A 12,666-nucleotide genomic window follows, 5' to 3' on the forward strand; every position below is an offset into this window, starting at 1 on the left:
AAGCTTCCACCTCTGCCCCCCCTCCCCCGCCTCCGGATCAACTGGATAGACTTGGTATTACGAGAATAAGTGTACAGAAGCCACACCCCAGGACGTCTCGGGGCTGAGGGGGAGCCCGTGGCTGTGCCCCCTTTCCTGGGCTTTGCACGTATCTGTGCTTCAGAGGGGAGGGGGGTGTCCCCTTGACCCCAGCAGAGCTGCCAGGCCCCACAGCTGCACTGCCAACCCCTCTTCCACAGGCCCGGGAGCCCGAGGCACCCAGAGGGCAACGGTGGGGCCGATGATGCAGAGGCAGCGGTGTCCTGGTGAGATCAGCGCCGTGGAATTAGTCAGACGGGATCACCCTGAGGATCCTGCACTCACAGCCAGTGACTCATGCCGCGTCCAGCCTCGCAGGCGGAGAAGCCAGCTGAGGCGGCACCATCGCACCTCGCCCCGCAGCACACCTTTTAAGGAGAGGGCGCTCCGGGCAGCTCAGAGGCCTTTGCCAGCCGTTCTCCACACCTGCCCGGGGCGGGTACAGGGGCCAGACCCCCACCCGGGTTCAAATCCGGCATTGGCACGTTTCAGACGTGACCTTGGGCAAGTCAAGTTCCTGGAACCGGTGCCTTCACTTGTAACGTGGAAATAATTCTTGCCTCGCAAGAGAAGAGAGGAACTAAAGGAGGCAGCGTGTATGCAAAGCGCTTGGCAGTGGGCAGCTGTGAAGGAGCGGCAGAGGACAGCGGGAACGGCCGGGCTCGGGAGTCAGGCGGCCCGGCTCTGAATTCTCGTCCCAACCCTTACCCGCTGGGCGTCTCTGAGCTACCCAACTCTGCATCAGTGCCTTTTCTCTAACATGAGCTGAAGCTGCCTGCCTTGTCAGCCCGCGGTGAGATTAGGATCACACGCTACCTTCCGTAAGGCGGCGGGGGAGGTGCAGGCGCAGGGCCAGCCCAGGTGCCTGTGGACTTCCTGTCTTGGACAACGTCCCCACCCTCCCTGAGTGGGTGTCGTGTGTGAACAGGAGCGATGATCAGTGCTTGCCTTGTGGGGCTGCCGGGGGGGGCGGTGCTTAGAACAGAGCCTGGCACCCAGGAAGTACCCTCTACGTACTGGCTGTTCTTATTCATCCTACACACGGCTCTTGGCCTTTCTCCACGAATGCCAGCTGCTGGTTTACTTCCCTTCCACATGCCTGTGACAGAGCCCAGGCCTGCGGCCTTCCAGAGGCCACAGGCCCTGCTTCTGAGCCAACTCCGCCCTCTGGCGCCAGTCACAGCAGCCTTCCCAAGGCAGTCCTGGGGCCGCCCCCTCAAAGACCCTGCGGTAACACAGGCAGTTCCAATAGGGACACCAAGGACACTGAGAAGAGTGCACACAGCACCCCAGGGCCAAAGGGAAGGGTGCCGGGATACCCCTGCCGCCTGGCACCCAGTGAGCGGGCATCTGAGCTGGGCAAGTGAGCCAAAGGGCAGCTTGGCCACATGAGGAAGAAGAGGGGTGGGCTTTCCCAGCTGGTAAGCCTGGTGTGCCTGACACCCTCCTCCAAGGGCCAAGGCAGGGCTGGGAACAAGAAGGGGCAGAGAGCCTGGCCCTGAGGCCTCGGAGTTCCTGTGCGCACACACACAGGAAGGACAGCCCACCTCCCAATGGGCTGGGGTGGGGAGTGGGGCAGGCCAGGCTTCTGCAGGAGTGTGGGCCTGTCAGCAGAAGAGGCCCCCCGAGGATCAGTTATAAGAGCTCAGGCTACAGAGGCAACCAGCTCTGGGTAGAAACCTGGGCTCTGTACCCTGACAGCCTCTGTGTCCTCATCTGCATAATGGGGACAACAGACACCCCTCTGCCTTACTTGTATGTAAAGGCGTCTTCAGAACAGTGGCCACCACTGAAACCGGTATTAGTCACAGGAGGGGCTGGTCGAGGGCAAGAGGGTTGTGGGAGTCAGAGGAGAAAACAGGGGCAGAGCCTGGGAAGGGGTCACGGTGCTCCCAGGGCCCAGACAGAATGGAAGCCGTCGACAGTGCAAACCCTAGTTTTATTGGTCCAGTTCTTTCCGTGAAGTCTCCTGCTCGGAGAACCGAAGGGCCAGATGATGGTAAAGGAGGGTTTGCAGGATGCCCCCAGCCCAACACACGTCCGCTGCCCCGGCGCCTGGGAGGAAAGAGGGAGGTGGCTCTTTGGGGGGTGGGGGTGGGGGGTGGACACGGTAAGCTAGTGCAGGGCCCAGGGTCTGTTCTTCACAGCGGGAGGTAGACGGGACCACATAAAGTTCTTTATTACAGACCTACAAAAAAATGAGGGAATTATGTATATTACTCTCACTTGTTTGGGTTTCTTTTTTCCTTCTTCTTCTTTTTACAAAACAGCAGCAGGAAAGAAAAATGCAGGAGGCAGATGAGCCAGGCACCGGGGTTCAGATCAGAAGGGAGCAGGGAGACCAAGCCGTTACTGCAGGCTGGCCCCGGGACTCTGTCCCTGCAACCTGGAAGCGTGGCGACCAGCCCTAGAGGGAGCAGACAGAGAATGGGTGGGGAGACGTCTGTCCCAGCTCGGCGGCGGCACTGCTCCTTGGGCAGCCACCCTGGCGGTCAGCCGGGTTGGGAGCACTTGAGGCTCCTGTGTTTGGAGGCCTGGTCTCCAAAGCACGGGCCCACGGGGGCCAGACAGAGGGAGGAGGCGGGAAGGGCCAGCACAGAAGGGCTGTGAGTGCTATCGGGGTCCCCACGGGAACACGGGGCCCAGGCGGGAGGGGCAGTCAGGACGCTTCCCTGCTTGTCAGCCAATCAGCTTCTTCAGGAAGGCCTCCAGCTGGTCCTCATCCTTGATGCCCACAAACTTGTCCACCACGTCCCCATTCTTGATGGCCAGCACGGTGGGCACAGCTGACACCTAGGTGGAGGGGACAAAGGAGGCCAAGTCACTCAGAGGTGAGCTCCTCTTGACCGTTATTCCCAAGCTGTGGGGAGAGGGCTGGTGGTTCATGCAGGGCAGTGACTGCCCAAAGCCACGGGTGGGGCCCCTTCCCTTTGCGCAGGGGTACGGCAGGGCCTGCAGGTCCGCTCCTGGAGAAACTTTTCCACTGCGGGCTCCCAGCAGTACCCTTCCTCCCCCAACTGTGTGCCTGACTCACTGTCCCAGTGGTTTGGCTGGAATGACAGGAGAGATTAAAATAACCCGTGCAGCTGCAGGCCAGAGCTGTGGGCAGGGAGGAGCTGAGGGGCTAAGAGAACCGCCCCGAGGGGCGGCCTGGCATACGGGGACCAGGAGAATCGGAATCCTGGCCTTGCCACTCATTAGCTGGGCGCCTTGGCCGGGTCACGCCAACTTCAGAGCCTTGGCGCCCTCTTCTGTGAAATGAGGATGAGTTTCTATGGTGCAGGTCTAGGACAGGGATTAAAGATTTGGATATAAAGCTGCGTAGTCAGGAACTCACGCTCTGGGGCCGGCTGAGCCAATCTCAGGCCGTTCTGGGCGAGCCATTTCATCACTCGAAGTGTCAGTGTTCTCATCAGCAAATGGAGATACTCCTGGGGCTTATATTAGCGGGCACAGGGGCTGAACGGGCTCATCTCTGCAAAGTCTCAGCACAGCGCCCTGCACTCGGCACGGTGCCCGGCACACAGTGGGCACTCAACAAATGAAGGCCACAGAGGGCACGTCACAAAAGGAAAACCCAGGGCCCCGCGCAACCTCTTTCAGCTCCACGCCACGATGGTTAACAGGCTCCAGAAATTCAATGACTCACTGGGCAGTGTGGGAGGAGGGGCTCAGCCTTGTGAACCTAAATTTATTTATTAGGGGGGTTGGACATTCTTGGTCTGTGAAGCATTTTCTCAAGCTCCCCCAGGGGACCTGTACAGATCACGTGGTATGTAAATGAGGCCCAAGACCTGCTCTGGCATCGTGCATTCTGCTGCCTGGGCTCCCCACCTGGCATTGATGGCATTTGAAAAAACTATATAAACAGAACAAAATAAACACAGACTTTTCTAACACACAAGTTAACTACAAAGTAACTTGTAGTTACTTTGTAACTACAAAGTAGTTACATTTACAGTTACATTTGTAGCTATTTCTACAAACGTACCAGTTCTTCAGGTGTCCTGAGTGCTGTCCTGCCCATGAGTCACCCTGGGAAGCCAGGCCTAAGATTTGGAACGTTCTGACTGTGCATATGTCAGTTACAAAACAGAAGCGCGGGCCTGACCGGCCCAGTCTCAGTATGTGGCAGGCTGTGCGCCTCTCTTCTAACGGGCTTTGGGGACAAACACAACAGGTAAGATGACAAGAGTCCCTGTCCCTGTTAGTGCCTTTAGGTGCCCTCAAGGCTGCCCTGGGGCTGCTGTTGGCAGCTGACATGCTTCCCAGAGGCAATGTGCAGGCAGACCCACCTGGTGGTGGGCTGACCACCACACGTGCCCCTGCTCATGGCGCCACCACTGGCTCCGTCCTTCGCGCCCCTGGCACGTGTGATAGCACGAAGTGCAAGGCTGAGCACATGGCTGCCCCGTCTGCGGGCCCAGAAGGGGTCCTTCCAGGATGCAGTCCCTGGAGGTGCCCCCGGGCCCGCACATGCAGTCTCCTGCGCCCTCTACTGGTCTGTGGAGGCAGCGGCCTCACATCCGGCAGCTCTGAACTGAGGCCCAAGGCTCAGGCACGAACTGCTCCACTTCGCCCACGCTGGATCCCATGCTGTCCTGTGCTTCTTTAACTGAGGTAAAACTGTATCTCGATGTCTGAGCAGTGGTCTAATTGTTTTTACCGTCCTCCCTCTGAGCAGGACGCTGTGCTCACTGAGGTGGCTTGGAGTAGACTCAGTTCTTCTCCAGAATTCTAGATGATTCCCTTTACAATCGCATTTGTGTAAACTCACACGTGTGCTTACACACGCACAGACCATGCTGTAGTTGGGTGTACAGCAGACACACTGCAACTGTATTTTCATGACAACCAAAATCTAGTCATTACTGATCAAGGGAGTCTTTGAGGTTTGAGCCTAGATATACAGACAGACAGACAGACAGACAGACAGACACACACACACACACACACACACACACACACACACACACACACACACAGAGTCATGGGCCTGCGAGAAGCTGGATTTTCTAGGACACTTCAGGGATACCTGGGCTGTGACTGGACTTCCCTTACCCCCAAGGAGGATGTGGCTTTGCTGACCCTGAGTCTGGTTCACAAATCTGGAAGGGCTGGTGCCTGTAAAGACTGCCTTAAATGGAAGTGCACAGGTCCCCGGCACATTCTTCTGGAAAGGCAATGTAAGTGTAAGGGGATCGCGGTGGAGCGAGAATTCAGCTCCCCTCTCAATTCTGGTGCCACTGAGGGAACCAAGAGGCCGGAGAAGAGATGAAAAGATGCGCTAAGATGCGCTAAGCTCCTGCTCGTGAAGCCACCTGGAGGCTTCCATGCTTGGCTGAAGGCCCCGGGAACTCAGGAGGCGTAGGGGTGTGCGTGTGTGTCTTCCCACCAACCTGCAGCCCCCCAGCCCACATTGCCACTGAGCTTGGTGTCCCTGCCTGGTCTTCTCCCGTCTCACCCCAATTTCCTCCATTTGTGAAATGCAAAGGACCTCCCGAGGGACAGGCGGACAGGCACAGTGCTCGTTGTCACAGGAGACTGGTGACCTCCTCCTCAGACAATTGCAGAACACAAAGGAAAAGGTCACTGTCACCCCGGCAGCCACATACTGGTGCTTTTTACGTGTCAGGGACAACCCGGACCATTTGTGTGTGCTGGCTCATCAACTCCTGCCTCAACGTGGGCTCATTTTACAGATGAGAAGACTGAGGCTCAAAAGCTGAGTGACTAAGCGATAGGGCTGGAATTTGAAACAAGATCTGTGTGACGTTGCTGTCGTGACATCAAACTGCGTTATACCTCGGCCCAAGAGCAAGGGATTGGAGATAAAAACATTGAGTCCCAGCAGGGCAGGGAGGGATGTGTGGGGAAGCATTAAAAGGATCTCATGCTTCAAATGAGAAAGGCCAAATGCTTTGTAGAAGCTTTTGGACACAGGAGGGTTCTTGGAAAAACTATTACTGAAAGAATCGAATTCAACTATATAACATCCTGGAAAAGGCAAAACTACGGAGATAGTAAGAAGATCAGTGGCTGCCAGGAGTTCAGGCGGAGAGGGGAGGAAAAGGTCAATCAGAGAGGATTTTAGGACGGTGAAACTCTTCTGTGTGAGACGGTAACGGTGGATACGTGTCATCATCCACTTGTCCAAACCCACTCGCTGACGGCACCTCCCCTAGAAGGCCGGCCCAGAGCTTCAGGGCTTTTGCTCCTCGATGTTGGGTCCTGGACTCCCAGCAGTGGCATCACCTGGAAGCTTGTTAGAAATGCAGAATCTTGGACCCTTCTCGGACCCACTGTATCATAATCTGCTTTTTAACAATATCCCAGGTCATACTCATGTTTGAAAGTGCTGATTTAGAAAACTTTCAAAATAAGGGAATATGGTAATAACGGAAGTACTGTGCATTCCAGCTATGCGTTATTTCAATAATACTGAAATACTATTCAATGAACTGTCTATGAGGATATGTGGACCATTAAAAATTCAAATAAAAAATTCAAATGAGGTACCCCAAATATTGACAGTGGTTTGTTTCTATGCTAAGATTATTGCTACTTGGTTGTTTTTATAATGTTGTTTAAAGGGCATTCTCTGTAAGATGAGAAATAAAAGGATGAAACTCCAAGTGTGAGGCGAGCAGCAGAAGCCCCAGAAGAAAGCATGAAGGTCCGCAGCCCGATCCGCTCTCTCCCCAGGGTCTGAACGACTGGGGGGCACCCAGCAGAGGACCTGAGGCGACGGGGAGCAGAGAGCTCTTCACTCCGCCAAGCCAAGCGGTGCAGAGTGGGAGGGGGCACCCCAAGGCCCCGGGCCACTTTCCCTTCCCTTTCCTTTGGGAGATGGTGAAATTCTAGGGTGGACAGTTGACTGAAGCATAGAGTGTGGAGGGAGGGGAAGAGGGTGTGTGCTGGGCTTGGGGGTGGCAGGAGAGCTTGGGAAGAATTATATTCCCTGAATAACTTAAAGCAGTCTCTCCAAGTCCACCCACCATTCGGAAAAGGCCTTCAGGCTTCGGAGGAAGCTGTCCCAGGAGGCACTATGGACCTCTTAGCTGAAACTTCTTCCTCAGACTCTCTTCAAAACAACAGGTGTGAAGGAAGGAAGGAAGGAAGGAAGGAAAGGGGTCGGGAAGGGGTCAGGAAGAATCCCCACTGGAGCTTCCTAAACCCTGCAATGACATCAGCCCAGGACCTGGCAAAACCAGGAGGCCGGGTCCAGGGGACGTGGGCCCAGCAGCCTTGAGGAATTTCTATATGACGCCGTACTATGTGGACAGTGGACGGAGGGAGAAGACCCTACAAGAGGACCTCTCCCCCACCACACACTTCCCAGGCGTAACCACAGGGCTTCAGGGCCCGGCCGTACATCACCTGGAATGCAGGCTCCCTGGAATGCAGGTGGGGTGGTCTTGGGGATTCTCGCCACCCGTGTGGCCACAGCTGGAGGAACTGGGTTCTTCTTTTTTGTATCCTTACAGCTACTCCAGTTGCTGAGGCACGGTCGGGGCTCAGGATGTGTTGGCCTAAGTTCCACTGCCTGAAGCTGAAGCTCAGGAGGGAGGGAGCCTGGAGCCTGCCCATCACCCTGGGGTGCCCAGAAGCTCCAGCCCTAAGCTCACACCAGAAGACCACACCCTCACTCCCACAGCTGCCGTGGGTCTCTGGGGGAGGGAGGGGCAAGCAGTGAAAAGCTAGGGGCCCCTAAATGGTCAGACAAGTACCCCCTGGACTGGGCAATCAGTGGGAGAGCTTTTGAAAACAAAAACAAAAAAAGTACAATTCACTGCTTCCCTCGAGCCCTTGTAAGCGGCCCCCGGTCACCCAGTGCCATGGATGGTCTTACTTTGGTGATACCCCCCCAACCACCTGCAGTCGTCATCTGTGGCTCTGCCTGCCCAGCATCTTTTTCCTTTGCCTCCGGTCAGCGCAGCCAGCTTTTCCTTTGAGTGACCACCCCAGCCCCAGCTCCGTGGGCAGCCAGCCTATTCTCACCCCCACCCCCACCCCTCTCCTGCCACAGGGACTGGCTGGAGGATGGGCATCTCTACTTTGCCTGGTCTAGAGAGTCAAACCTGGACTTCCAAACTCTGAGAAAAGAGAGATGCCACCTCTTTCCATCACTTATTACCAGGGAGGGATGTAGTTCACTCTGGCCAGATCTAGATGTTTCAAGAGAACCAGAAATCAGGATGTTCCCGAAAAATCTTCTGAGTTTTAAATAACAGCATCTGATTCAGCATTTAAAAAAAAAAACAAAAACACTTTGAGGGCCAGACCAATCAAGCTAGTGAGCCAGATGTGGCCCACAGGCCACCAGGGGCAACCCTGGCTCCGGAATAATGCCATCCAGGCCCCTTCCAATTGGGCGGCAGTCGGCCTTCCCAGCTGGCTGTCCTCTCACCGCTTGCTCGGCCCTTCACCGTGGCCATCCAGCCACAAGGGACCGCTCCCCTTTCTCCAACTACAAAGTGGCCTCCGAGGCCCAGAGGACGCTCCGCATCCCACGCATCTCCTGCCCCTCTTCCTCTGGCAAGCCCTGCTCCAGGCACACAGGCCCTGATGTTCTGTGCGCACACGTGTGAGACCCTGACCTCAGGGCCTTTGCAAAGGATGTCTGCTCCACTGGATCGCGCTTCCGAAGAGCGGCCTGGTTTGGCCCTTACTCCCTCCAGGTCTTTGCTCAGCTGTCAGCTTCTCAGCGAGGCCTTCCCGAGCCCGCCCTTTAAAAAAGGAAACCCTCCCCGGCCCTGTGCCCGGCACTCCCACCCCCCCTCCTGATTTCTTTTTCTCCACGGCACTTATTATCTAAAGCAGGGATCAGCGAACGGTGGCCCACGAGCCAGACCTGCTGCCCGCTGCCTGTTTTCGTAAATGAAGTTTTACCCGCACGCGGCCACGCCCATTTGTGTAGATACTTTCTATGGCTGCTCTCGTGCTACAAGACAGGTGAGTATTGCAACGGAGACCAATGCCCTGCAAAGCCTCAAACACGTACACCTCGTCCTTCAGAGAACAAGCTTGTGGATGCCCAACCTAAAATACCAGCACGTAGGCTCCACACAGGCAGGGATTCTGTCAGCTCTGTTCACTGCCACATCCTCACCACGAAGTAACAGCCCTGGCCTTGAAGGGACTCTGAACACAGTGTCTGCTGAAGGAACGCACGAACCAGTCAGGCACAGAACAGCTCACGTCTCTGTGTTCGCTGTGCTCTCGGCCCTGCCTTCTTCTCCCATCCTTCATGGCTCTGCTCAGAGGGTCCCTCTACCGTGACACATTCCCCATCCCCTTTACTCCCCCACCCCAACCCCGGGGACAAGGAGCTCATCTTAGTTGCGCCAGAATCATGTACGCCTGGCACGCCGTAGGGCTCACAGATGGATGGATGAATCCATTAATGAGGGAGGGCATCAACTTCCCAAGATTCCGAGAAAAACCTGGTGTTTGGGGTCACACATCCCACTGCCTAAAGGTGGTGAAGAGAGACAGGAGGCTCAGAGGACCAAGGGAGTCACATCTGAAGTGCTCTGAACCCCTGAGATCTCTAGAAAGAATCAAGACACCCCCTTACTGGCTTCCTGGTGGCCCCCAAGACGTCTCCAGCTACCCTGTGGCCCCAAGCATCCCCACACCAGTTGCCCTGTGGCCATTCCCTGCCGAAACATACCTCATACTCTATGGCGAGGTCTGTGTGGTCGTCAATATCCACCTTGGCCATCACCACCTTTCCATGCTGCTTGGCCACCACCTTCTCTAACCTTGGCCCCAGGATCTTGCAGGGACCACACCACCTCGGAAGGGGAAGGAGAAGCAACCCGTCACAAAAGCGCTCGCCAATCAGTCTATGGTTTCCCAGGACCTTCCCTTGACCCACATCTTTCCGAGGGACTGTCTGGCCTCATCACCTCTGCTTACAGTGTTTGGATATTAACCTGTAATGCTGACATGCCAGGTAACTCCAGGAGACTCTGCAATTGGGAAATTTTTACAGGTCCTGGATTTCTAAAACACGGGCCTCATCCTAAGACTCTTAGAAAGGTCATTTCACGTATTTCACTATATCTAAAAGAAATACACTGTCATATAGATGAACACGGGATTTGAAGTTAAAAGGTTTAGGCTCAAAGACAGGCTCCTGCCAACCAGCTGATTGTTCTGAAGCTTCAGTTTCCTCATTTGAAAGCGAGACTCTGGATCCAGAAGCTATGATGAGAAATCAATTAAGACAATGTGGATAAACATGCTTTGTAAGCTGCAGAGTTACTTCAAATACCTCACGGACTCGGAACTAAGGGAACTGAAACCGGTAGCTAGGGAGTATCTACGACTGCCAGCCACTGTGCCAGGACCTTCTCAGCTTCTACTACACAGAACCGTCAACCCTGCAAAGGAAAAGAAAACGTCTTCCTGAGAAACTGAGGCCCAAACAAGTTACGAGACTTGTGCAAGGTCTGGGACTGCATCCAAGGTTGTGTTCCAAGTGTCTTCTTTTAGCCCCAGGTTACCCTGTGATCCCCCAGGCCCTCTGTCAACTGCCGTCACTGCACTAACACAGGTGTTCCCCTCTAGATGGTAAGCCTAGACTGTCATCTCTAAGTACGTGCCACTAAGGACAGTGCCTGGCACTGAATGAACAAACTCACCCCCTGCCTCCTTTATGGGGAAGAAGATAAGGCATCACCCCACTTTTCATCCATTTTAGAAGCCTTCTCCGGTATGCTCATCAGACCAGGAGGGCAGGACAGCCTCTGCCTTTCACGAACCCCCGACTGGTGACTCCTATTTTATTCTCAGCCTTTAAACCCTTTGCATTCAGAGATTTTAATGAACTCACAACACCTAAAAACCCAGTCTGCAAGACCTTATCTCCTATCAAAGTGAAGAGAGGGAGGCAGAAGGACACCACATGGCCCGCCCAAGGCAACACAGTGAGTCAGAGAAAGAATGGGAAAGAAAGCAAAAGAATCGGTCAGTGGTTTGGTTTGCGCAAAAGGCCTTCCAACTTCTAACTCTGGCTTCTTTCAGGATGCCCCATTCTGAGGGGTTTGTCCAGTAGTTTTGGAGTCAGGCGTCTAGCCAGGCCTCAAAGGTCCGGAAATGAAGAAGGCCAGGCCAACAATCAGAAGGCCACAGACATTTAAATATCCCTAAAACAAACTCACACAGCACTGGAAAGAAACTCCTGCCTATCCCCTGCATGCCTGGGCACCACTGCGGTGGCACTGATAACTTTTTGCCAGCCCTTCCCAGGTTAGGTGGCAAGATGTTAAAACAAAATCAACTCTCTAACGGGCCAGGAACTGGTATACACCACAAGTCAGATGATGCTGGAGTCATATTTTTCCTGCTTTGGTCCAAGCTGAAGATGACCGGGCCCATTCGGGCAGTGAGATACACAACATAAGCGTTTCGCAGCACCGATCACAGTGAGTTCTGAAGATTGTTTACTAGTTTGTCTCCTGCCAAACTATACTTAATCTTTGAGAGAAGGGATTGGGTCTCATCAATCTTTGGAATGAGTCTACGTATGAGAAGAATCAAATGTAGCACTGAGACACAGCAGGCTCTCAATAAACAAACACCTGAACGAGTGATACCCCAGTCTTCTGCCAACTCCCAGGACTCACTGTGCATGGAAATCCACAACCACTGGTGTCTCACTGTTGACAACTCGGTCTTGAAAGTCTGGTCCATCCTGGATGTTAAAGGTCGTTGTACAGACTCTGGTGGTGTGTATTGACCGGGCTTGGCTGGGTGTTACTGTCAGGTTACTGGGACTGCGCTGTGGGGTCTGCAGGGCCCTGGACGCACGGGGTGCCCACCGACTCTGAGAGGGCTCCCTGCAGATGACGGAGGCCAGGAACCTCCTCAGGAGAAGCCGCTGAGCCATCTGTGAGGGGAAGAGGCAGGAAGAGTAGGGGCAGTCAATACACCATTAAAAGAGAGGTATACGGGAAACTCCGAGGCTCAGGTAAATCGTGACATGTCCAAAATAACCCAATTATTAAATGAGAATCAACGTTGGAACCCACGGCGGTCTGAGAAGTCCTTACTCTATCGATTACTTTTTTTCAAAGTGTTTTAATGGGAAATTTAGGACAAAGGGGGTGGCTGTCAAAGGATCAGGAAAGAGGAACCGCAACAATTCAAGGAGGAACGAAGAGGCACGGGGTAGGAGGGGGGAACTAAAAAAGGAGGAACGTGTGTGTGGAAGGAACTGGACGCCACCAGGGACCCCGGCTCCCCGGATAGCAAGTTCCCCCAGCCCAAGGTCTCTGTCCGCTCGGCCGCCGGCCCGCACAGGAGCGCGCCAGCAGAGTGCCTCAGCCGCCTTGACACCACCTCGCGCCACCCCCACGGGCCTCCTACCTCCCTGCAGCGAGATCGGAGGCATGCACAGCGCGGCCCTCCCCACCGGTCAAGGGCACTCCTGTTGTCACTTCCTCAGGGGAGGGCCTTAGGCGTCACTTCCGGGCACAGGCTACCTAGAGCAAACCTTTCTGCAACGTGACGGGAGGCGGGGTCGAAGCCTCAGTTAGGAATCGGAAGAGAAGGGCTGTTGGACGGAGAGACCGGAAG

At 54.8% G+C, this 12,666-nt stretch overlaps 1 protein-coding gene across 2 annotated transcripts; it reads right to left on the bottom strand.

Moving 5' to 3' along the window:
- Nucleotides 1–2,241: 2,241 nt before the first annotated feature.
- TXN2 (thioredoxin 2) lies at nucleotides 2,242–12,610 on the bottom strand. Of its 2 annotated transcripts, none has more exons than XM_004279431.4 (4): nucleotides 12,457–12,610; nucleotides 11,715–11,977; nucleotides 9,755–9,878; nucleotides 2,242–2,871 (listed from the first exon to the last, which is right to left on the bottom strand). In XM_004279431.4, the coding sequence occupies exons 2-4, from the start codon at nucleotides 11,975–11,977 to the stop codon at nucleotides 2,758–2,760; spliced, it is 501 nt and encodes a 166-aa protein (XP_004279479.1). In that variant the 5' UTR covers nucleotides 12,457–12,610; the 3' UTR covers nucleotides 2,242–2,757. The 2 variants fall into 2 exon arrangements, with proteins under 2 accessions (XP_004279479.1, XP_033260864.1); XM_033404973.2 differs by having other exon boundaries at nucleotides 12,503–12,523.
- Between the last annotated feature and the right edge of the window lie 56 nt (nucleotides 12,611–12,666).

This window comes from Orcinus orca, chromosome 11, assembly GCF_937001465.1.
Source record: "Orcinus orca chromosome 11, mOrcOrc1.1, whole genome shotgun sequence".
In the NCBI taxonomy this organism is placed as follows: Eukaryota; Metazoa; Chordata; class Mammalia; order Artiodactyla; family Delphinidae; genus Orcinus; species Orcinus orca.

Coding starts and splice junctions, on each gene's coding strand:
- TXN2 (XM_004279431.4), bottom strand. CDS start 11,977: ATGGCTCAGCGGCTTCTCCTGAGGAGGTTCCTGGCCTCCGTCATCTGC. Junction 9,879..11,714: donor GTTGTGGATTTCCATGCACA/GTGAGTCCTGGG, acceptor TCCCCTTCCGAG/GTGGTGTGGTCCCTGCAAGA. Junction 2,872..9,754: donor ACCTCGCCATAGAGTATGAG/GTATGTTTCGGC, acceptor CCCTCCACCTAG/GTGTCAGCTGTGCCCACCGT.